A 26,776-nucleotide genomic window follows, 5' to 3' on the forward strand; every position below is an offset into this window, starting at 1 on the left:
AATTCTACATGAACACAATCGCCGGCCTATCAATGTGTGGGATGTACGTGTACAACAAAGAGGTCATGTGTACAGGCAGTGACCGGACCCAGCCTAGCGTTCAGAATTTAATCAAAGCTTCATTTCCGGACTAGAATGAAATGACAGCGATGGGCACATTTCATTTACTGAATGACTAAACAATTAGACGGTCCACTGGTATAAGGACAGTTCACATCACGTCACTTACCGGAAATAATAGTGTATGAGTAAGGCGTAATGCAGTTCCATATTGGGTATTTGCATAGAGGGCATCGACCCGGCGTGGGGAAATCCATCTGGATGGTAACAGGTTCTGATGGCGAAAGTCTCAAACCATTTTCGAAGGAGTAGTTGTTGTGTGCAATACTGGACAGAAGTACTGCGAGTCTGACATAAAGGTTCACACTTCACATTGCACTTCCATTGCAAATGGACGTAGAAGGAAAAGCGCAAATACATATAACTCAAGGACTGTCTTAGAGAAGTTTTAAATGAGCTCGGCGGGGTGAGTGAGTGGATGTGTTGGTGAGTAAGTGTGACTGTGAGTATGCGAGTGAGTGCATGAGAATTACATATGTTGGTGAGTGTGTCTGTGAGTGTGCTTGTGTGAGCCCGAGTGAGTGAGCGTGACAATGAGTGCATGAGAGTTGGATACGTTGGTGAGTGTAGGTGGATGAGTACATGCTTGAGTGAGTGAGTGAGTGAGTGAGTGAGTGAGTGAGTGAGTGAGTGAGTGAGTGAGTGAGTGAGAGTGAATAATAGGAGAGTGGATATGTTGGTGAGTGTGGGTGTGTGAGTGTGTGTTTGATTAAGTGAGTGAGTGATTGGAAGAGAGTATGAGTGGGAGTGCGTGATTGAGTAAGCAAATCAATGGATCGCAACATTGGGTCAAGATATCGTTCAAGGCCATATAAGATTATATATCTATTGGCAAGCATTAGGGATATCTAATAAGCAGCATATGAAGTGCATGAAATCGTACTTAATCATTACAAGACATAGCCAGACTACAGTCCGCCAGTATGTCCCTTCCTTGTGATGTTCACTGACATGTGCAGCATGGACCCAGTCTCCTAGCTACACATTAGTTCGATAGGGTCAGGTCCGATAGTATCCGTTCTTGGTTCCACCAAGGCTTTACATGGGTAAGCCTGTGGCTCAGTCTGGTATGAGGAATCAATTCAGTAGTTCCGAATGCCCAGACAAGCTGTGGCCTTGACTTTGGTAGTAGAGCCGCCTTGATTACATGTCCACCGGCTGGAACACAGGCTGTTTCTTTCCAGAAAGAAATTAGACAGATTATTGTATCTACTATCCAGGCCATTGCCATTTTGATAGTTTTGCTGTTGTTATTTTTGATACGCCATTTGAAGAAAGCAAAAGCTACTCCGTAGATAAATGTTAGGCATCCAGGTAATAAGACACGCAAAAAGCAGTTACTCAAGAAACTGGATATGATTTTCAGGTAGCATCCACTATATTTCGTCAGTGACACTGTGGAAAGATGGTTGAAGAGCAGATTTTATACCCTATGAATTGGATAGTCCAACAATAGCAACCATAAGTAAGACAAAGTCACAATAATAGCTTATTGTGTTATTTCAGAAATACATTGATATGTGGCTCATCATGATGAATATCGGTTGGTTCGCGGAAATATGCCATGAAACGAAGCTACGTTTATTCGTACCTGTAGAGTAAGAGGACTGTTACCATTCAAACAAAGCAGACAATCAAATTCAAGTTTTCGCACCTGTTATTCCTGAGTATACCTGTCATCGCTATGTGTAAGTGTCCATGTTCAAATCTGTTGAATGTGCAAATTACTAAATTCCTAGTTGAAATAAAGGCATAGTTCATACGTAGACATCCGGGTAATAAAATATGCCCAAAAGCAGTAACTCTTCACTGACGAAAGATAGTGGATACTATCTGAAACGTCAGACCGTTTCCAAAAACATATCCAGTTGCTTGAGTAAATGTTTTTGGCATATAGTTAGCTACGTTCTCAACTTGGGCCCCATTTAACACCAGAATTTCTCTCCTCTCCTGATTACAGAGGCAGCCAAGCCCCCCGTCCCGAGCGCCAGTGCCCGGGATGCCGGGCGGTGGAGAGGGAAGGAACGCGGCGCAGTTCGCTCGGTCTTCCCTCGCTCTGCAGACGGTAGAAACAACGGCGGACTTTTGGAGGTTGGTCTGCCGTGTCTGTAGTCCTCAATAGTTAATATATGAGATTGATAACATCTATGAGCAGTAATCCAGAAAGAATTTAGAGAAATGTAATAGTAAGATTAATAAGGAATGAAACACAGCAAACAAACGGTGATTTAGTGAAATCCGCAAGATTGATAAAAAATTAAACACAACAATCCAGTTCAATCAAGTTCATTAAATTCATTTTTGTGTCGTTTTGCACAGTGTTTTGATTTTTAGACAACCCAGTACTTAAAGAAAACTTTTATGTTGTTTTGTCTGCCTCCATGAGAATGGTTTGTGACAAAAAATGAGTAAACACTAGTCTGAATTACTTGCTAGGCAAGCGGCGCTGTCTAACTATCTCCCAGAAACTTTAGAAATCTCCAAAGCAAAATTAGAGTCTAAATCAGCACTGAAGCACTATAAATTCTAGTTGGCACAAGCTACCTTTTAAGTGTGATAGATATCGGCATCGATGGTTGACAATTAACAGCGCAACTGGAGGAAATTGAGTGAAGAAGGGAGGGCGTAGCCCCTGGAGCCAGAAGCGCTCCAATGCTCGTTCATCAATACCTTAGCCGCTTCAGGGGAGCTGCATTTCACACATACAATACATCGCCGTGACAACTGACACCGATGTACGGTAATCAATATGCGGATGTGTAAAACGTTGGGATGGGAGGAGCACTAGGTTGGATAAACCGTGTTGTACATAGTCATTTTATTGCGAGATTGTTCAAAGAAAGGTCACGAGACCACTACGAGACAATGTACTATATAAAGAAGTTGGAAACTGCACAGAGTCAGCGGTGTACATTTGTTTCGAAGGCTGATAAGTTGTAAACAGGAGGGAAACAAGTGTCGTCAAGAGAGGTCCATAATTCTGCTGTCCGGGGAAAGAAACTGTTGCCGTAGAAGGGCTTAGAAACATGCAATTGAACAGTAAAGCGATGTGAGTTTGAAGAGAACCTAGTGCTGTGCTGAAAGGCTCTCACCGGGGGGACAAGCAGTATGAGATCATTGGAGCAATAATGTCTCCACAAGCTGCGCTAGAGCAGCATCCTCTTCGACCAGCCCCGAAAAAAAAAACGCATCCCGGACACAAACGATCACTCGTAATGATAGGATGGCCCGAAATGGCTTTCCCATCGATTTTGATTAGGAAGAAATGAGGGCTCCTTCTCGACGGTTGCATTCAGGACGGGTAGGGGTCACGTGGGTGCATCGACCGGTACTGATGACTGTGATGACATTGCCGTCAGAGTCGATAGAAAACCATCAACCAATGTTGACCTAACGTTGCATCAAGGTGACTGAACCTCAGGCTCTGACGTTACTTGCCTGTGGCAGTGCTGAGAATGGTAAACTAAAAACGATAAATCATGATGTGGACTCATCTCTTTCGCTGCATAATCATTATCTATGACGCCTTTGGTTATGATTTCAATATATCACTTTGATAAACCCAATAATGTATCGCGCATTATGTCTGTCAACAACAAATAGAAATATTCTGCAGCTTAAAGAATTGTTCTATTTAAAAAATGTTCAATATTCAGGTTATAATCAATAAGGATTTACTCATAGTTTATGATCTGGAGTGAACCAGGGCCAGTGATTCTGAACATATGTTATATTACACGCATCAACTCACTCAAATTTGATGAAAAAAATATTGTTTATGAACTCAGCTGGACCATGGCTACTACAAGTCCCAATACTCGCCATCTTATCCAATACTGAAAGGATCATGGGAAAGTGTAGGCGGAGGGGATCGACGGAACGTGGTAACGAGTGGAACCCTGGACAGTGGAAAAAGGACTAAGGTAAGGCTGCAGTGGCACTCGATGCCCTGTAATTCAACTTGTCACACTCGATTAGTGGCAAATTACAGAGTTATTGCAACAAAGTTTGGATTTTCTTACGTAACGCAAAGCTTAAAGGGTTAAGTTACTACAAATCGTTTCTGAAAACATCGATAGAAATTAGTCCTGCTCGACTGGATGATCCTTCGCCGGAAGCCAGCCAATCAAACTTAATTTAAAGATCACAAAAAGCGTATTAATGAGAACTAATTGGTGCATCTACTCATCCCAATTAGTGGTTACAGACTTAAGTAAATGACTGATACCGCCACTAATCAAATCTACCACGACATGGAGCAGAATACCAACGAGTAATTACACTTAGTAGAAAGTTCTCAATTTTTTAATATATTTTTGTCGTTGTTGACATGTTGGTAGAATTTCTTTTTAAAAAATATTATATTGTAAACACAATGAAAATGTTAAGTCTGAGTAGCACCAGTCTTTGAATTACTCTTTGTAAGGAAATGATTTGTCAGTCAGGCAAATTAAACTATTTTGTATCATGATGACCATCCTTCAACAGAGACGGGAGGTGCCATAAACGTTTCGAAACCTATTATAGGATCTTAGAAACAACTGAATTAATGAATGATTCATTTAACATAGCAGGCTGAATTGTGCAATATATTGCAAGGGAGAGTGCTCATATATCCTGTCTGCTTTCTGAGTCACGTGCCCTGTCTGCAAAACGGTTAATTATCCATTCCTTTACAAATCCTGGTGGTGTTCGGTCAAAAATCCATCTGTACGGTGTGTGTTGAAATTACAGTAAACCGTAGTATGTAGCCTAACTTCTGGACACGTTTTTTTTTCCAGGCCGTGAGGCTCTCCTTCGCCTTCCCCTTCTACGGGCACCCCGTCCGCAACCTCTCCATAGCAACGGAAGGTCAGTCTCGTTTCACAAATCGTCCTAAATAGACACTTCATCAAGGTAGAATATCTAATTATCCACGAAAGGGCTAGACAGTAAATCGTTAACCACCAAGTTAACAACTTTTGGATGTATGCGAAAATTCTAACAATTGACATCCTGTCAAAAACTTTAGTCGGAAAGTATCCCCCGGCTTTGCACGATCAACAGCATTACTCATGATTAGCGTGGGAAGTTAAAACGAAAACACTTCCAGGACGACTATAGATTTCTCCCGGTTAAGTCGATTCTTGCTTAATTGAAGTATCGGAGTTCTTGTTCTCTTGCCTAATCAGACTGCACGGATTACGTACACGGACGTGCGCTGCCCGGATGTGTTTAAACGATGAGCGCACGATGACGCAGGGGGACGGAAGTTGATCTATCCCAGAGGCGCTCCATCCCAGTCGCGCTTCTGTAATATAAGCACATTTGGGATGCAGACTTACTGAATCCCAGATGCGCTCCATCCCAGTCGCGATTCTAGAATAGAAGCACATTTGGGATGCAGACCTATCCCAGATGCGCTCCATCCCAGCCGTACTTCTGAGATAAAGAAGCACATCTGGGATGCAGACCTATCCCAGATGCGCTCTATCCCAGAAGCGCCTCTGAGAAGCACTTCTGGGATACAAGAGTCCCCAGTTCTCTGTTCCGCTGACACCCTTTTCATGTCCAACCAAGGCACTCATTTCAAATTATAATGACATTGAAATGAGCTAAGGTGATAATAGAAGGTCGTACATATGCAGTAAGTGGGGCGATACTTTTTCTAGACTATGTATATATATTACTGAGTATAACTGTCAAAATTTGGCGCTGTTCTGTCCTGTTTTAGAGGATTGCAGTATTACATTTTCAAACAAGCTGTTGAGGTAGTGGAATTTTCCCTCGTATTGTCTAGAATGAAAGTTTGAACTTGCGATATTTGGCGACGTCCCATTGGCGACGAAATAACAGACTTTGTAACACCTATATCAGATCCACCAAACACACATTAACAACAAAAAGATACACATGACCTTCAACCACTAGAGGTTCGCATGTCACCTGAATTCTCTCTCTCGGCTTTGCTAAAGTAAAGGCAGTACCACTAGACCTGAATCGAAGAGGACCTTTGCTCCTAAACGCGCGACAAAACCACCTCAAGGCAACTGCGCTGCATCGCACCTAAATCCCTTCCATTTCCTATCTGTGCAGGTTTCCTCTCCACGGGGTCGCTCCTGCTGTCGTCACTGGCGTCTACACAGTACATCGCACCGCTCATGGCCAACTTTGGAGCGGGGAAGGATCCCCCCTCGGTAGTCAGGTATCGTGACAACGGTAGGTGCATCGTTTTAAGAATTTCATAAACTTTGTTGTCGTCTCTCAAATAACGAAGAGGATAAGTAAGTAAGTAAGTAACAGAGCAAACAGGAGAACTTTGACAAGGCTGGCCGCGGAGGCCCTTGAGAAAAAGCGACACGAGCATGCTGAACAAAGAAGTTGGAGGAGAAAGGAGGCAGTTGGCCTGTTCACTTGCCAGCAGTGCTACAGAGTATGCAGGTCGAAGATAAGACTGTTCAGCCACATGAGGGACTGCCGACCTTCCAGAACTCGCCCCATATCCTCGACTACGGGGATAAAGCTATGAAGTAGGTTTACTTTGCAAGTTGTTTCTATCACATGATTACCATCACATCGTGGTTGTGCTCAGCCATGTATGATTCGAGCCACTTCCATTACCACCGCTTCAACACTCGTCCCAAGTGTCGCCCCGTCGACAACGTGTTAAATGAATGGACAAGGCGGGATCCTACATACAGACGTACTTTGGAAGGTGATGTGCTTTCCTGCCGGAAAGAAGACAATAACAACCTGTAGCAGGTTTGCATGAAGTGCGAAAGGATCAATTCCAGATCCCGTGTGCACTTGATTTACAAGTTGATCGTTTGATTCCTCTACAACACGCCATCAACAGACCCGTGGTGTCAAGCAAGGCTACCTCTCCAGATGCCCTTCCAGCTAGTCCATACATCTTCTCCAGTTGAGGATTTACACCCGAGCTCCTGCTACTTTGCGCCTTCGTTCCCTATTGCTGTAGTCCTTCTTAAATGTTATCCGGGGAAAGCCGTTAATGTTCCTCGGGGCACGGTTTGTCAGGAACAGGGATGGAAGACATAAACTACAACGGGCCTTTGTGCGGATATTTACAACTCCCCTCGGTCAGGATAATAGCCGGAACATGAAACTTAAAATTTATGCAGTACTTTATCTTCGCGTGCTTGCGAACTTAAAAAAAAAAAAGATCACACCAAGAGGCACACAGGAGTTGCGCGTTGTTATATCGGTCGTGGAGGTTGGTATTAAACTTGCTATGTGTCAAGCAAATATAACCGGTACTGTGCTTTGTGATTCGATTAAATCCAGAGCAAGCATCAGCCCCGATGGACAGTGGCTACGTGAATCAAGCACTTAAACGTGATGAGTTTCTCTTCAAACGGCTTAACGGCCAAGAGGGGACGCATGCCAATATCGAGAGCGAACCGCACAATTGCAGCGGTATCGGTGCCAGTGGACTGGCGTCAAAGTAACAGCTTCTTCCTATAATGGCATCTATAGCTAGTGTTCTATCTAAATCCGATGGGCAGCAAAAATTAACATGTCAGCCGGCATTATTTGAAACAACCGAAACGGACGTTGGAAATTGGATTATTTCAGTGATTGGATATTTTGGATCCTTTCCAAATTCAGCCATCATTTCCAACTCTCTTCTTTGCCAAGCAACAGCTAAAATTTAATGAGAATCAGAATGATTCATTTGTAAAACATCGTAGCCTATACTCGGGCTGAATGTGATACATTACAAGATGGTGCTCACTTAAAAACATTCAACAAAGAATAAAATATGTCTAAATGACTCTAAGACGCGTAAAAACATTCTAGGATACTGGGGAATCAAGTACAGATTCTTTTCAGACTAATATACATATATGCTATCATAATTTTGTTTACCGGCTAAGAGCATTTTGATTTGCACTACAGTTTTCATGCCTTTCAAAACATCCCACGAAGGTCGACACAAAGTTTACAAGCTTGCTTCAAACACATTAACATACCATCTCTACAAGATGGCCATGGCCTCTACTTTAACATCAATCATCGTAAGTATCTCTAGCTATGTGCCGGTATGTCTGAAGAAGCCTCTAACAAAACGTACTCTCAACATGGTCAGGTCAGATAAGTCACTGATAAGTGTTGGTACAGCTAATGACGCAATAGGAGAAAGGTGCTTTATGATGCCGTTTCCTGTCTACATTATAGTTGTGGCCTTTGTGCATCCCCCTTATCGTTCACTGCCATGCCCGACTGCCGCCATCACCGAAACCAATATTCAACTTCAAACAATCCAGCGGCTGCGAATCAGCTCGTCCATACAACAACGGGAATGATGGACGATGCTAGAAGCCCTGACCTGTTCTACATCAATGTGTTTTCTAGGCTGACATCTTTGTGTTGGTCCTCTTTATTCTCTCGCAGAAGCTGCTCAATACTTCCTGATAAGACTTCTGAGGTTAATACTGTAGGAAGAGATAGCGTGTTCATTACCTCAGATAATGACATCAGCTGGCCTGGAGCTTTAATCTTTGCTTCTATCATGTCAGAGACTCTTCGATTTGTTATATGTCAGCCACGCCTTTGGACTCGACAAAAGAGGCATTGGAGGGGAGCCACAGTAACACAACTGATTGGATATAATACAGATTATGCGTTGGATAACAACTTACCCATCAATGTCATGCGTAATTCAACTGAAACTATTGTCATCTTAACTCCGGAATTGGAATCACTATCATTGCATCGCACCATGCAAGCCTGACAGTTCATGTCGACGTTTTGACTGTGTCATCAAGATCAATGTATGATGGATTCTCTCCCTTGTATTGGTCAATTATTGCGGAGTGTTGCAAAGCATGTGTAGGCAGAGAAAATCCCAGCTGTAAGTAGGGGATCGATCAAGATCAAACGACGCGTTTTGTGGCAAGTGCTGACCGGCAGAATATGACTCGTTTTTTTTAGGGTAGTCCTAGAATATGACTTATGGAACTTTGAGTGATCCCCATAGTGTGTATGTATACGTATCAGTCATATCGTGAAAATGTATGAATACATTCATAAATATGAAAAGGTAAAAAAGTTTTTATCTACTTAATATTTTTAAAATAGTTGCTCGTTCACATCATGATTAAAACGCGGACATTTCTTTGTCCACGTATGCCAATTTACTTTGCTCAGGAAAGGATCGATGTAGTTAGATTTAATTTGAACAAAGTGATAAATTGCTACCTGTCTAGAGAGTTGTTGAAGTTAACTTGCATAGAATGCAAACAAAACGGCCGTTAGGGAAAAAGGAGTAAAATCAGTGACGCACGTTGGTCTTACCTGTAATTAATAACGCTTGCATGTGGTCTAACGGGAAACCAACCAGTACACTTCTTTACGTTCACACTTCAGTCTTGGCTTTGCCTGGGGAAACAGGACGTAACAAGGTGATTTATCTCTATCGATCTGCGCGTCTGCCGGACAGCAGGACTGATGGTTGTTGCTATCGGCTCTTCTAGGAAGTGACTAACTCGCCTTTAAGATGCAGATGACCGGTGGAACTCTTAGGGAATCTGGTTTTAAGGTCAAATGGGTCCAAGGACTTATGAAAGAAGAAATGTTTCGTTTCATAATATAATATTATATAATATACCATAATACAATATTTTATAAACATAATGTGACATAACATGATATTAATACCATGTGAATCCACATACTATGTAAATTCCACATAATTAATAAAGGTGATTTGCCAGTTTTGCTGTTATCCAGTTTCACTAGTACCATTAATTAAGCATTGCGGGTAGCTTTGGTCACGATTTTGTTCTATTAACTGAGAATACCTACATCAAATGTTTGCAGTTCACAGCGAAATGTTTCATCCGAGAAAAGTTTCTCGTGTTCTCAAGGGTAAAGAACTTTGTATCACGGATAGTTCTGACTTGAGGCTTGCCGGTAAAACCTGCACACCTCTATGCTTTAATCAATGACTCTACTTTACCAGACAAGATAGCAACGTTCTGACGTGACTATCAATGACTTGAGGCCGTTGATAGGATCTTCTCATCATGTTTGCTATTCCTCAACTGTCATGTGTCTTGGCGGCTTGGGACTTTTTTCAACATTAAACAGTGGTCTTGACTGGTGAGATACGGCTATTGTATGCCCTGGAATGTCGTTGATATAAGGAGCTTTCGTTACTTTCATGTCACTGGCTAATTCCGATAGGTTAATCATTTCTACATGAGCTTTGGATTCTACAAACAAGAGTCATCTGTTGAAGTTAATTTTTTAAGCATTCTCAAGTTGATTCCATTCTTCATTCTTTACTGAAGTTTTGTAGTACTGACATCCATGGTTCATTTAGATGATGAGTACATTCGTCAACACACATCGAAAAAGCCTATTGTCTTTCTCTGATATCACAAATTTTGCTTTCATCAGAGGAGTCCGTCGTCAGATTAGAAAAGAGCTTGCGCAGCAAAAATGACGAAAGCAAGTATGACAGATACATAGCTGTTACGAAGGCTTTCCCATGGGTGCGCCTACGTAGATGCTGAGTGGTACATCTCCGGACAAACATTAGATAACAGCGGTGGTAATTCACCGGGCCTCCGCCCACGGCAGCGACAAGGCACGCTATCAGTGATACATACACAACAGGTTTCATTCCAAATGGAGTTTCTTTGGCTTGGTACGTCCGAGCGAGATTGTCTGCGGCGATCAAACCGCTCCCTTGCGGCACGGTCCATTTTCAGCATCGACTGCCGCAAATGAGGTAGTCCTATTAACGCTCCCAGGAGTGACGTTTCGCGGCAGCTGCACAGTCGCCACGGCTGCGATTCGATGGCTGATATATACTGATCTCAAAACATGCTGGCTTCGTAACCCTGCTCCAGAGGGCGCCGATATGTCACGGAATGGACAACATGGCATCATCAGGATCAGTACAGCTGGAACTAGATTGCATTACACTAACTGGCGGAAGGGGAGACTCGGATAGTAAGCCACCAGGGAGCGGAGTCCGTATCGAACACTCTCTTTCTTTCATTTCCCTCCGCAAATGTACTCCCATATCTGATTCGAACCTATTTTGCAGACTGGATATCTAGGTTATTGAACTGAAATATGCTGAATAAATATCATATTGCTTCGTCAGGCTCGATGCTACAGTGAAGCTAATTTATGGCAATAAAACTAGTCAAATGTCGTCTGTAACAAAAATGCTAGAGTGGCAAAACAGGACTTTGACAGACTAGAATATTTTTAACAATGATGAAAAGAAACACTGACATAAGAGATATATATATTCAAAGTCAAGGAAAGTCGGTGTTCCTGTTATATATAGATGAATGTATATGTATAACATCAGAATTGTTTTGCTAATCCCATCTCATCAACAAATTTGGTTCAATGAAAAACAGAGATGTCAAATGATTCATTTAGGCTGCCATCTTTTCCTTTCGAAACACGTATGTTCTTCATATATTTGATATGCACTCAACTAAAAAGAAAATCCGTACCAATACGAAAATCTTTATTGACACGACAAAAGTACAGCGACATTCGTAAGGTCTATGTGTATAACAACTACTTACAGTACAACTAAACAAGCACGTATGGATATCTATATGTATGTATATTCATGACTTTGCCGCACATACGGTGCACCGCTTTATATTCCCATCAAAGTCAAATTTCACTATGTATTCATATCTGTCCTTACAGGCACCAGCTTTACGGTGGAGTGGTCAAAGGTCAAGCTTCAGGACAGTGGCGAGGGTAATTACCATCTTTGTCACATTCCGTGTCCTTGGCCTTTACCTGGTGCTCATTATTACACTTGATGTAACGCATATGACTAATTTTCTGACGCAGGCAGTATACGTTTAGGAATAGAACAACACCACAAAATATACATCACATGAGTTATGAGTATCAAAAAGAATGCTACGTGACTGGTATGTTCCAACGACCAATTGCTATGTTATGCATTCATCTCAAGCACATGGTGCATCAGGTCAACAGTGTAAGCAGTATCTTTTTTATCGTTTGATCTAAAGAAATATTTTCATTTACTTGATCCAACCCAAGATAGCAGCAATGGGAAAAATAACCGATATCCACAAGCAGTAAACAATTGCATGTTAATTTTGGCCGTAATTAGAAAGAAAGGTAGCTCTTATTACTAGACAATATAGCAATAGTAGGACTGAAATAATTGATAACCATTGTTTGATAAATAAAGATTTTAAACAATGTTCACAGGTGGAAGATTCAGCTTCATGGTGACACTGTTCAAAGATGGCCGGATTGCCTACTTCTACAAAGAGGTAAGTACAGCCCATCCGACGTGTCACTCCTTTCCCTGCACCCCAATTATTAGTCACGATAAACCACTCACTATCCACTACTTTAATCTTAAAAGCACACCATGCATGGATCGATCATGACATCATATTGACACATCAGCGCTGCCTCAGCTCATACCAAACATCATATATTTTCTTGTGACATTTTCTTCCACTCATCTGAATTTCAAACGGCGGTGGAACGTTTACAATGATCAACAAGACGTGACCCACTATCGCCGCTGATGTGAAAATAAGTACCCCATTCTTCTTCCCCGCTGACAGGTATTGAATTGGAATACGTTATTACCTTGTCTGAAGTTGTTTTCTTGGAGATATTTATCAATGTAATGATCCCTGTTTCCCTGACAGATTCCTACGCCAGTGGAGAGAATAGATGACTCATCATATCCCGTGAGAGTCGGCATATCAGACGCGTACACTGTTGACGTGTTATTATATCCAAGTGCAAGTAAGCAGAGCTGTCATTACATCTAACATCGACTATCATAATTCCACCAGGTGCCATAATACCACCACCACAAAAAAATGTTTAGATGTCTTCCCAAAATTGTCTTAAACACTGAATGTTAAATATCCTTAATGTTATACAATTCAAATATTACGTGTTGAAGACAATCTTGAGAAGGCATCTATAACATCATTTTTTGAGGTGGCGGTATAATGACACCTGCTGGAATTATGCGAATGCATGTTACATCTATAGATAGAAGACTTGATTAGTTTTCTGTACGAGACGCAACATGGCGAGGGATGTATCAAACGAGGCTATAGTTGGACGAGTCTAGACGATAGCCATCAACTAGATATAAAACATATGTCACTGTTGTTATTTCCCTATTCTAGACGATGCCTATCACCTAGATTTTAAAAGGTTGCTATATAGTTACTTCTATCTCTCTAAAAGATGGCGCCACGAAACCATTTTACTCTACTAACAGATCAGTAGAAAATTAGATAGGACCAGGAAATATATTTGGGACAAGGGATGAATGCAATTTCTTTGTCAAAAGAATGAAGTTTGCTCTTCGTTGAATTTTGTTTCTTCCACCGACTTCCCTTAATTCTTAATGATTATCAGTCCGCATCTCGCTGCCTTTTGTATGATATTGTCGGAGACGTTCAGTGACAATTGTTTTATCATCAATGTCTAACCATCTTGTCATTTCTAAAGTCCCCTTTACAAATCAAGAATTTAGCTCGGCCGAGTTGTCAGCAATCTCTGAATTACGAGGAGGTATGACCCCGATGCCGACGAAGAAACTCTGCTATTTGTTCGTAGGCATCAGAGTCATGCCTCCTCGTAATTTAGAGCTCGCTGACAACTCGGCCGAGCTAAATTGTTGATTTGTAAAGGGGGCTTTAGGACGGTCGACATTGAATAGTATAGCTAAATGCGAAATAGTCTGCTATATTTTAAGCATTGCTGTCTCCGGTTGTGCCGTATCGCGAAATTGAAAGTTTTTGCATGTAAAGCAGAGTATTGCATAGTACGCACATTAATGATGGCTTCCAGCCAGAATTTCTAAAAGATCAAAGACCATGGCAACATGGCCGTGCTTATAAAGCTTTATATAGTAAATCTGTTGATTTTTCACTGACGGTGCAGTTGTCTACAGTTCACATTCATTACTCTAATGACCTTGCCGGGAATGGGTCGGTGATGAGGAAAATGAAACATGTCCCAGATGTGTCACGCCGTAAAATAGGTCGCAGCCGGGCCACTTAAGAAGACATTAGGGGTGTAGCATGATCGCTGATACGGCAATTTAGAATTTAGAGACTGTACCTCAAAATAAAACCAAATTTCCACTGAACGGCCATGGCTGTTTTACGAATGGTTTGAATCAGGTGGTGAAGGTGAATTTGAAAGAACGCCGGGCGGTCCTGGCGATCCCTGAGCGCTCAACAAGAGACCGTTAAGCGTTCTCGCTAATTTAAGGTGGTCCAACAGTCGCTGAATCATCGCCGTTTAGTGGAAAGGGATTATTACGACCGATGACGGATGAGCACACGAGGGCGTGGTGGTTTTACCACATGTATTGGCTCAACTCAATGTTTACTTTCAGATGGCCACAGAAAGACGATTTACGAGTACAACACGATCGACTTGGATCTGTCCAAAGTCAAGAATGGATCTTCGTTCTTCCTGTCACCGCTCCCAAGTAAGTAGAAGACGCCCGATCGTCTCTCCAAGGCACGTCTCTAATGGGAATCGAACTACCGAGGTTTGAGATGAAAACAATCAATCATCAAGTTCTCCTCTTTTCTCTTCTAACGAGATTGATGGGAAACCGATTGATCAGACTCTCGACTGACCATTACGAAAACGCCATTAGGCTCCTGGACGATTAACAGATGAGCTCGTTTGGCAAGATCAAAACAGGCGTAAAGCTGTGCGAGTTGCTGAAACTGGCATCGCTTTGCTATACCATCCCAGATGATCTAACAAACATAGTATCAACAGATGTATGGGATAAAGGATGTACACGACAATGGCTGTAATCTAGTCCAAATCTTAGACATTGGGTAAAGAAGGAAATGGAATAGTTTATCTCCAGTTAGATTATTTGAACGTTCACGAAATACAGTTTTAAATAAAGTCGAACTGGCCAAACATCACGTTTCCACTGTTTCATGATGAGTCCTTACGAAATGAATTAATGTGAATAGATTACTAAAAAGTATCTCCTGTTAGATTATTTGAACGTTATTGATGAAATACGGTAAGTCGAACTGTCCAATCTCACATTTCCGCTGTTTCATGATATTCTGCGGACATCTAAAATTGTGAGTCCTTACGTTTAATTTTATGGTATAGAAAAATACATCAATGAATATGGCGAGATGCATTCTTGATACGTTGTACATCATTTATCACGGAATACAAGGCTATAACCCTTGTGTATTGAATCCGTCCGAAATAAGTGATTCCAAAGTCAAGAAGGAATAAAAAGTATACGTAGTCACTGCTTTAAAAACGTACTGACTGCTTGATGGAAATTCTATTAACTGTGTACATACGTGACTAATGAATCTCTTCGACAACGAAAGTCAAGAATGTAAGAAATGAAGTTGACAACGATTATCTTTTTTTCTTCTCCCTGCCAGCCTGTACACAGTTCCCCGACTGCCAGAGCTGCGTTAGTGCCAGGATAGGGTTCGAGTGTAGATGGTGCAGATCTTTGCGCAGGTACGGACACACTGACTTAACTTTATGGATGACATCTTCTAACTACCCCAAAACTAATGCGCGAGGGCGAAAAAAAGAAACATCCAGCAAACATCCCTGCTAAACCACAGGACTGCACTAAACATGCAGTTCATTCTTCCTCAGGCTTGGTCTGTTTCATGTCACCTCCAATAAGACTACAGGAGACACTCGTCATTTTAATAATGCTTTTATTGCCATTCTTGTTTAAAGATGGAAGCAAGACTGTACAATGTGGTCCCACCAGGTCATCTGGCAAGCATAAAATTCTGATTGACCAGGGATGCTATTGAGTCAGGTGTGATCAGTCCTTTGGAGAACAGGCGAAAATAATGCGCGCAAGGATGTCATCCATAAAATCAAGTCAGATTCTACATTTTCTGTATCTTTAGTCGATACAAAAACTACATGATGACTTCTACTACTTTCTTTCGGAGAAAGTCACATTTGGCCTTCAGAAAGTTTGGCTTAATCATGACCAATGGTCTGAAGAGATAAAGCTCAAATTCTGGACGATTAACCACATGACCAAGGTCATTCTTAACAGGATCTTCAACCATGCATGGAAAGTGAGTTTCCCTCATTTCCCAAGACAATGTGATGATTACTACCTTGAGAAAATGAAATAGCTGCTACAAAAGTCACGAGGGCGTGCTCACGAGCACACCACGAATAAAGGTATTAATTGTACTCATACTCCGTAAGGTCAAGGAACTTGGAATAATTCCGTGTAGCGTTATATCAATTTTGTATTAACTTGCACACAAGTTAGAGTTAAAGTTGCCCGTACATCGGGAACAGATGCTTAGGGGTAGTGCCTATCTCCATTTCTGTAGCCCTTGGGCCACACATTTGTGCAAGCCACTATAGCAGGGAGCTAGTCCGCTGGTAATGATGTGTGTTTAACTCTCATACTCTTCTTCATTAGTGCTGAGTGTTAAGCAAAGAAAGCAGCATGTAACATTTTAAATTTCTTTGGAATGACTCGACCGGGGATTGAACTCACGACCTAACGAATGCAAGGCGAACACTCTACCCGGCCATTATACACAAGAAATGAATCAAAATACTTGAAGACCAAACATGTCAAGATCGTAAACCAGATGTTCTTCACTGAATGATTCTCTGCTCGCATCAACAAATGTCACCCACCCAAAATGTGATTTAACCGCGGCAGATATCGGAACTACGTGTTCTATAACCGTGCAGCGTGGTTACCGTACCGACACTGGCGCCATCAGGTCCCTTATCGCCACCCTAAGTCAGGCTATGGTGCCCGTTTAGAGCCAGAATCCATGCACGCCTATCACTTGATATGACAAGTAACGAAAATTGTCTTGGCAGGGGGACGATGGGTGTGGAAAAGGTCATAAGGCCTGACATTACCCATCATGGGAACTTCTCTTATCGTTTGTGCAAAGTTAGATACGACTCAGGAGTACGCTTCTTCGTGTTATAATGGCTGGGAAAATGCCCATCGAGCAGAGAAAATGTCGTTCTGCAGGATTTCGTAAAGCCGAAAAATATGCCTGGGAGTCAATTTTCGTCACCATGGCTATCATCAGGATGGCAGTATAGAAAATCCGATGCATGGACATTTTGCTATCACAATAACCACTTTACAGATGTGTATTATGTGCCGAGGGTTGATCCAACACATTTGTGTAATGTCTGTAATCCATCATGACATGAACTGGATACAGGAATGCTTGATGTGTGTTCCATACACAGCACCAATGCATTTCTACATGTAAGGATAGTGGTCTTTATGAACACATAATGCAGTTGTAGCCTTTAGGGTACTTCTGTTATGTTCTTCTCCTACCAATGTGCCAGTTACTGCACTTCTTTCACTTGCTGGTGATCCACTGCTTTACTCTCCTGGCATTGTACGTACCTCACACGTCTAGTCATGCAACAAATGGGGCCGTCAAAAAGCTTTCACGTACGAGCACCATATCTAGTCCACGTTGCCTTATTCATCCACCGCCACCACTGACCCCGACGCACACCTAATGTTAGACATAACCATAGCCGCGCGGGAATCAAAAGACAGGAGAGACATGCATCAGTATATGGGAAGCTGGGGGTACTTTATCAGTGAATGGAGAGGCTGCCGTATTGTGACTCACTGATGAAGACAGTGGGTAGATGATGAATTGCAGCGTCGATAGAACCGACGTGATGGCTCAGGAGATATATGCAGTGTCGGAAATGAAACGCGCAGACCGCACAAGGTCGTCTGCTACATTCTTCCACACAATCAACCACCGCCTGTAGTTTCTATTACACATCCTTCCTGACGGAAGAAGGTGCTACTTTTGCCATAGACTGATCGTTTATCATCGCGTTAATCCAACCTCCAACCAAATGAGCAAGCCAAGGCATCCAGTAAGGGCATCTTTATGCTCAAAGTAGTTCAGGGAAGGTTCATAGTTTTCAAATTAAAGGCTACAGGTCAATAGAAAATGCAGAGATCAAAGGGATTGCAATTAGATTAACTGGGAGGTTGGTCAAAGATCTTGCAAAAAATTTTAATGGAATTTTACTAACCTCTAGGTTTTGATTTGATGAATGTAACTATTTGGTATGCTTCCATTTGCAGCATGATATGATATATACGAGAGTCAGGTTGTGATATATATTACATTCTGTCTTTGTGTATTCTCGTACACTGCCACAACTGCCATAAAAGTTGACATTAATTTGAACCCCCCCCCCCCCCCCCCCCAATACCACCAGTACAGTACGCTGGCCCTGTAAACTAAACGCGTTGAAATCAATTAAGTCGATGCCAGGATGCATCTCCATAGCATAGAACGGGATTCCAATAATTAAATCTATGGCAATTGGCAAGGGATATTTTTACATTTAGGCCCCTTTCCACTAGACAGCGATCGCGCTGCGCTCTCATTTCGACCTAAATATATGTGCAACATTCGTTTTCACACTGGGAATATCCTACAAAACGTATAACTAAAAGTGTGACTGAAAAGACAACAAAACACATTAAGTGTGAAAAGATTCGTTTCTTTTCTACAAAATTCGTTGACCGATCTGTCAAGCCATAGGTCGCAGAGAACGCGCAGCGAGAGCGCCGTCCTAGATATAGTGGAAAGGGGTAGCAGTTTTACGAAGGAGACTCGGTGTTCAGGTGTCAAATAAGTCCTTTGTCTTCCAGGTGCTCCGACGGTGGGAAGGATCGTAACAAACAGCAGTGGGTAGACGCCAGGTGTGACGAACAGGTGAGGATGTCTTTCTTAAAGTTTCCAAAAATTTTGGTCGTATTCATTGCTCACAAATGTAAACCTTACGTCTGTCTAATGCATACAGATGGTAATACCTACAACGTAAGTCCTGGGTGGATTGCCCCAACACTAAGGGGTGTTACCCAGTATCAAAACAAGAAGAAGAAGAAATCACAACGTGTTTGTAGTGTTCGTTAGTTAAAGTTTTGTTTATCCAAAATGTCATTTACCAACAAAGATGAACTTCATGCCAATGTGGCTGTAATTCAAGCAAATTGATATGTCTTCATTCTTTTTACAATTATGCCAAGCATCTTGTGGCGTCTCGAACATATATATTACCCCAGTGGGTATTCACCACAAGTCATTTATGGTTTACACGATTCACTCCTCACAGCGGTTTATGTACCTCACCAGGAAGCCGAGTGACAAACGGCGAATTAAAACGGTCTTTAAAAGTGCCCGATAAAACGTCTGTCGTTAAAAAAAATTGCAGCTTGTGTCTCGATGTGACGCTTTGAAGGAGGCCCGAGCCGCGATGCTGCTTTAATTGAGCCGCGCGGAATGCTTAGCGAGACAGCGGATGGGCACAGAGCGACTTTACGGTGTGTTTTGATGGATGGGCCGGCTTTCTAACGGGCGGCAGGCGGAGCCCTTGCGATCGTCACATCCCCAGCGTCCCTCCATGGACTTCACGCTTTACCAGGGCGGTACTTACGGACTTAGCGAGGAAATCTCGCGGCAAATAGAGTTGTTGGGCGACAGCTCAACTTCACGGTCTAGTCTCTCCGAGTGCGGGGATGTCGGAGTGTGGCGACCTCTGGCACAGTCCTTCCAGCGGAAAATGTCAGTGAAAGGCCGTCCCCTCCCAATAGACAGGTGCTACAGAGGTGGCATTTCGCGGCCTGACTGTGAAATTTGGATGATAAATTCCCGCCCATCAAGACTGTCGCACGTCTGGCGTGTTGCTTTCGGCTTTGAACTTATAAACACGAGAGAATTGACACACCGTGCTAAAAAATAATCTATTATGAACTTCAGACAGTAGTGCTGGAAAGGGCAAGGTCATGATGTTATGATGGAGAACTTAAAGAATCAAGTTGCTGTGATGCGCACTCGATCATTGGTTGGTTGGCTTTTCGTTACACTCGCGGGTGTAATCAATTGGTCTGCCAATCAAAGATGGTACCGTCATCAGTTAATGTCACATTTTATCTCCTGTTTTTTCTTTATTGTTCTTTGACAAGTTAAGAGAGGATAGGCGTTGCTTAACAGTCCTCCTCTGCAGTATACAGCAGTTAACCATGTGCAGCTGGAAAACTTACCATTTTGATGATCGAACGATCCCACACAATTTGGCACAGAACGGTGTATCGAACTAGACCATTATACTATATTGCGGCGGTATGCCAAACTTGTGAATAACATAATGATTTACACAATCATATGGAAACTTTTAGATAGTCCTTTATGCTCATTCTGTCATTTAGAAGAAGAAACATACTGTCATGTCTTCTGGGACTGCCCTCAGTTGATTTCTTTCTGGGATGATGTTAAATTTTGGTTTCATGAAAAAACAGGACAACATTTAAACCTTAACTCTTTCAATGTTATTTTTGGAAACTTAGATCGGAGGCCCCTATAATTGGTAGTCTTATAATCTTGTTAGCTAAGATGTCCATCTACAAAAGAAGACAGTCCGGACACCTAAGTTCCAAGTCCTTTATTAAGTACGTCCATTTCTTTCAAGAAGTAGAGTATTTGATTGCAATAAGAAGGGGACATCTAGAGAAGCACAGAGGCAAATGGGGCACTTTCTGTATCCAATGATTTATTCCTGCATCAATATCTCAGTTTATTTCTGTTATGAGTTACGGTTTGGGACAAGTTGATGTCCCTTTGTTTTGTTCTGTTATGTTGTGTTGTGTTGGTTCGTACTACTAAATAAAAAGATTAAAAAAGTAACATAATGATCCATGGTATGGACAAATCTACCTCTGATGTCGGATCATTCAACCCCGTAACAGTTACGTCGATTTAGTACCCTATTCTGTACCGTATGTACATTCATCCACTTAATATGTGAATGTTTTTAGACCACATTCATTCATTTCATGTATCTAGTCTTCTTCACTTGCAATTAGCCCCATTGGCATGAATTTGCAATAAAACATAATTTTTTATTCAAACATACCGCGACACGTGGCTTGAATCAAGTTTAGTTCCGAATGATTTTGTCTATTTTACTTCATATCCTTGCAACGCGTTATTATATATTATGTGTATCAGAGGATTGTATAAGGTACATACAATTATCAAACCGGCCACGCGCGGTTGTAGACGAATTCCGAATACAAAAACAATGATCACGTAAAGTTACGTCACAGTGATCGAATTAGGATGCGTTTCAAGGCTGCTCTTACGTGTGTGGACAAGATAAATGAGCCTGATTGAATATTGGGCATCCTGCGCTCATGAATCAATACACCTCCACCCAATATACCAAGACCAGACTGCATCGACTAGTACATCCTGAATGTTTCTCATTCAGACCCACTCCCAACGTACCGTGTAATTAAGACATAATAGGGTCCGCTGACTTAACTGTTGCCTAAAGTTACCGATATCCAAAACGTGCTTCTCATGAATTAATTACGACACACATTTAGTATGATTGCAAAGTAGGCGCACCTGAGCAGGACACCTCTAATTACAAATTTGACTGGCAGAAATAGATACATTCACGTGCTAATTGCTTAGATTTATAGTGTATTTGGAAACCAACCTGCATAGCCAAACAACTATTTAGCTAATTAGTGTCAAGTTAAAATCCTTCCCACATCTTTCGATGTATAAAGGTGGCGTCCATCTCTCTTTATAAAGCCGCTTGGCCACAATTTAAAGAGAAACTACAGAAGGGACTGGTCTCATCAAGAAATGGGTCGGCGAGGAAACGTATGGAGAGATTGCCGAGCTTGTGAAACCTGTGCGATACTGTGGCCCGTACCCGACTATCTGTGGGTTTTGCGTATGGTGACCACCTATTGTTACCGCCATGATACCGTGGTCCGTCCGTGCCATATTCGCTATACAGTGTGTCTCTTGTATGTATATTGTGTGTCGCTAAACTACTTTTCTACTGTATGATATCAGGACATTCTACACAAATCTACAGCTCTCATGTGTATTGACTGTCTTGGTTCATGTCTATGTACTTACCACTCAGAAGTAAGTCTAGTTCAACACAGTTTGATGCTAGATTCTGTCAATAACGAGGCAATTGTTAAAAAAAGAAGGGACTGGTCTATTGATATAGCTGTGTGTGTTCAACTCCCATGCTCTTCCTCTCAAAGAAGTATACACAATTCTCAGTGTCTAGTTTGACCAGGTCGGGGTTTGATGCAACGACCTCCGGAATGGATGAGTACTAGCAATGCCAATGTATCGATTGATCAGATAGATATGTTTCTCCTTGATTTTTTTGCTCCTTACATGCTGTAGTATTTTCTGTTTTTGTCAGTCTGCCAGCATGGTGTGTGAGGCTCCGAAGGTGGCAACGACAACCGCGCCTACTCCACCCGAACTGTTACTGGATGGGTCAGTCATTACCCAAGACAACCTGACAGGTAATAGTGTAACATTTCAATGGTCTGGTCTCGCCTTGTCACTACATCGGACCCTTACATACAATAGTGCTCATCAGCTCTGACACTAGATAGGGTATGCAAGCTCTGTACGTGTACGTGTACCTGTATCTATACATCCGACATAACAGCCATTCGGCGTAACACGACATTCGGTGTTTCAACCAAATAACAATATTTGAGTACCAAAAATAACACGCTGAGTCTGCCAAGAATCCTATGTAAGTGAGTATGATAAAGTTCCAATCACATTTTGCTGAATTTAGAACTTGATTTGTTGTCACTTAAACTCTGAAATGATCCATCCTACCACTCCTTGCGGCAAGGTACACACCATACCAGACTGTCCATGGAGAAAAATCTTCGATATTTCATTTTGCTATTTGTATCAACGACAATCAATGTCAACGTCGCCCTGGGCAACGTAGTTGACATCATGTTGGTAATAAATTACTTTTCCTTCGACAGACACGATGGCGAGACCTACTACCGCTCATTTGATCCCTGCAGATGCTACTCACCCGGCATAGTACAGTTTATAAAACTATGCCAAAAAAGCAGCAGGTACTCAAGGAACTGGATATATTTTGTAAACAGTCAGACGTTAGCACCCACTATCTTTCGTCAGAGACACTAAGATCTTGTTGAACAGCAGGTTTCATACCCTAACTATGAATTGATATGTAAAGGAGGTGAATACAAAGTTTAGAAAGTCAAATAGGAAACAAAAGTAAGACTTTACATATCAATTCATAATAGGGTCTAAAACCTGCGGTTCAACAGGATCTCCTCGGTGACACTGGTGAATAGGAGTGGATTGCTATATCTGAAACGTCTGGCCGTTTCCGAAGTCACCTTCAGTTGTTTGAGTACATGCTACTTGACATAGCTTATTATTCGGAAGTCTAACCAATATCGATGTTCATAAAGCTACTTTTATTCTCTGAATAAAGAGACTCTTTTTACACATCCAATGCTTCATTACCAACGTTTAGGTGACCGCCTGTCACCTTCTTCAGGTTCGCATTGTACTGCAGCTGCAGGGCAAGTGCTGACAGTTCAGATGAGGTCACAAAACGTCAAGTATCTACATATGTACAGACAGCTTTATGCAAGATATTTGAAATGCGGTCCCGAACGCAAATGAGTGTAAACTACTCATAACCAGTTGTCAATTAACGGTGAAATTTCCCGAAGGTGACAGACGATCACCGAAACGATGGTGAGAATGAAGCAATGGTTGTGTAAAAAGAGTTTCTTTATTTAGTGACGTACCAATCTGATGAAACTATTCACGGGTACTTTTCTTCTCACAGACACCATGACGAGACCGGATTCTGGTCAACTGCCTCCCCAAGAGACCACGCCCAAATCCTCCAGCAGGCAGAAGACGGTCCACAACTTTCTTGACGATGGACCTTTTCCGGTGGAAGTAGAAGTGAACGGTAACGCGAAAGAAAATAAGAACAAAAGGAAAAGGACTTCTGTGAAGACACGCCCGCGGTATCTTGAGACAGAAGTCATCATCGGTATATTGATTGCCGTGGTTGTCCTAGTGATCGCCATCGCCTGGATCATCCATGCGTATTCCAGGAGATCCTCCCCGGAGCTGGTCGTTGTAGAGGTGAGTACTTAACATAAGGCGTAGCTTCTCTAATTGATTGATTATTAAAAAATAAAAAGAGACACAAAAACAGATCTCGAGCCTGTCCCGATTTGAAAAAGTGCACGTCATATGAACACGACAAAACACCAATGTATACAAATGGTAAAGTTTTGTATACGGATACATATGTTTACAGACAATAAATGTTACAAGACTTAGCTGAAAACCACTTCGTGTTTCGAATCTACTAAATCTATTGGGTAAATAGAGATATTTTGTCACTGAAGGAAAGCACATTGTGTATTGCATTATCAATGTAGACAATTTGTAGAAGGGGTTGCTGATATAAGCAAAGTCATACGTACATACTAATAGATGTATTCTTTCTGTGTTAACAGTGGCGTGGTCCTGATGTTGTCAAACCGGACGCTTGAAGAGTCTGCTCACGGTCCTTAGTTTTAAAAGTCTGTTGACTTCTTGTGGGAAGACGCAGTGTTTTATCCCGACAACATGTAGATCCTACAGGGACAACACGAACCCGACAGGAGGTTGTTTTCTGGTGTCTTTCAACACTTTATTGTGGCCTTTTGTCTAAGTGTTTGTAGGACTGTTATACCGTTACAATAACGTCTGTTCAGGGTGATATCGTTCATCAATAGGCAACAGAAGTTCAACAAGTAGGCATCGAAAGGAAAGACTGTACCTTTATCTGTGGGTACAGTGCCGAAGGGTCTTTAGAACCCTAGTTTATGGAATTAACTTTTATGAAATGGGCAGAAAACTCTATGCTATGGCAGCCTATGTTTCGTACCACAAACCACAACGCTATATGGTATCCATATAGCTGGGCTTCAGCCTTCACAGATGAGAAATGACACCTTTTTCGGCCAGTTAAATACCTGAAAGAGTAGTAATGCAAATGCAATCTATGGGCACAAGTACATTATGTGATAAGGGTTTCTGGTATTCTGCCCCACATACACGTAGAGACATGTTTTCTCGTGTCACGTGTCTTTAAGCTACCCGGAAAACAACAGCTTTCATCTGTCGTCTTTGAATGTAAGACTTGTACAAGATTCGTGTTTTGCAGTAAAGCAGGGCAAAGATCTTGTGCAACTATGTGTGCCATTACTACAAATGCTTATTGTCTATAATCTGTGGAACAGAATCTATTGTACAGAATTATAATAGCTACATAATGTACTTGATATCTGCACGTAGTAAGTTTGTAACCGTCATTGGTTGTTGGTACGACTTGCTGTTACATATTAAGAGCATTTCAACTTATCCTTCAAGCCCCCTTACATACAGAATTGGTTTTTCGATAAGGCAATTCCCTAAATCATATGGATTTGTAGACGTATAATACAATTGATTTGCTATTAGAACGCATTATAATTGATACTTTCCCATTTTACGAGTACTATCTTGTAGATTTGGTATTTAAAAGGATTAGGGAACGGACTCAAATGGTGCTTTAACCGTATTTGAGTAACTGAACCTGATTTCTTTGGATTTGATCACATAAAAATGACTGATCAGGTGGATTTATAACATTTCAGAGACTTAGAGCAGCTTAAGTCAGGGACTTGTAATGTTGTAAATTATCAATGGTGTGTTCCGACACATGATACCATGGCAAAACGTAAAGATCCGTTTTATCATGACGTATGCGGCAAATGTAAATTTGTGGTGTCTCCTTTCAAATGTTTCATGAATCGTCAACTTTTACGACGCCAAGCCAAATTGCGGCAGCTCAGACCGAGTTGAGCTATATAAGCCGTTTCACTGTTCCCAATGCGCTGGTGCAGTCTTGGTGCATTGTGGTGTAAGGTCAAATGCCTCTGGTTGTAGACAAAAAAGCACCCTCAGAAATTTGGAATGACTTATTCTTCAAAGCCACTCATAGATTGCTACCTAAAATAGTACAGCACCCTATTCACCTATTGACAATATCAGTGTTCTCTTGAATGTACATGTACATATGCATTTAAATGGTTAGTCTATATCAAACTTGTGTAAAAGTCTCTTTTCGTACCGGCAAAGATATCAAGCTTGTCCGTACGATTGGCCGGTGCTTGTATGTATGTATATTTAGTGATCGTGGATGCAGGCCATCCAAATAAACGTTTCAGGGTGAATAAACCCATCTATTGATTCTTCATTTTAATACGTCACGTTGTAACACTACGAAGAAAGAACGGTACGAGGTTGTTTGGCTTACTTGATGACAAGTTTACATATCTCCGTAAAAGGTTTCATCATCACGTCACTGAATAAAGATACTCTTTCTTACACAACCATTAGCCTGGGTACCATCGTATTTCTACCGGGATCCGGGTAGCGAGTGTGAGGAGCCCAGGTAGAAATAGGATGATATCTAGGCTATGCAACCATGCGGTAAATATATTCACGTAAAGCACTTTTTAAAAAAATCTTTACGCTTGTGACTGTCGACCTCATCTGAACTGTAAGCAGCGACACCTGTGCTGCAGTACAATGTGAACCAGCCAGATTTGCCCTGAAGAAGGTTACAGACTGGCACCGAAACGTTGGTGCGAATAAAGCAATGGTTGTGTAAAAAAAATAGTCTCTTTATTTAATTTTACATCGTC

General features: G+C 41.7%; 1 protein-coding gene across 1 annotated transcript; it reads left to right on the top strand.

Moving 5' to 3' along the window:
• The first annotated feature begins 2,119 nt into the window (after positions 1-2,119).
• On the top strand, positions 2,120-26,599 carry LOC118417489 (plexin domain-containing protein 2-like). The gene is made up of 13 exons (XM_035823067.1): positions 2,120-2,185; positions 3,909-4,043; positions 4,902-4,971; positions 6,196-6,318; positions 11,809-11,862; positions 12,349-12,413; positions 12,804-12,903; positions 14,522-14,617; positions 15,564-15,645; positions 18,845-18,908; positions 22,432-22,537; positions 23,872-24,179; positions 24,560-26,599. Exons 1-13 carry the CDS (start codon positions 2,120-2,122, stop codon positions 24,593-24,595), a joined length of 1,305 nt encoding a protein of 434 aa, XP_035678960.1. The 3' UTR covers positions 24,596-26,599.
• The last annotated feature ends 177 nt before the right edge of the window (positions 26,600-26,776 follow it).

Source organism: Branchiostoma floridae, chromosome 6 (assembly GCF_000003815.2).
Source record: "Branchiostoma floridae strain S238N-H82 chromosome 6, Bfl_VNyyK, whole genome shotgun sequence".
In the NCBI taxonomy this organism is placed as follows: domain Eukaryota; kingdom Metazoa; phylum Chordata; class Leptocardii; order Amphioxiformes; family Branchiostomatidae; genus Branchiostoma; species Branchiostoma floridae.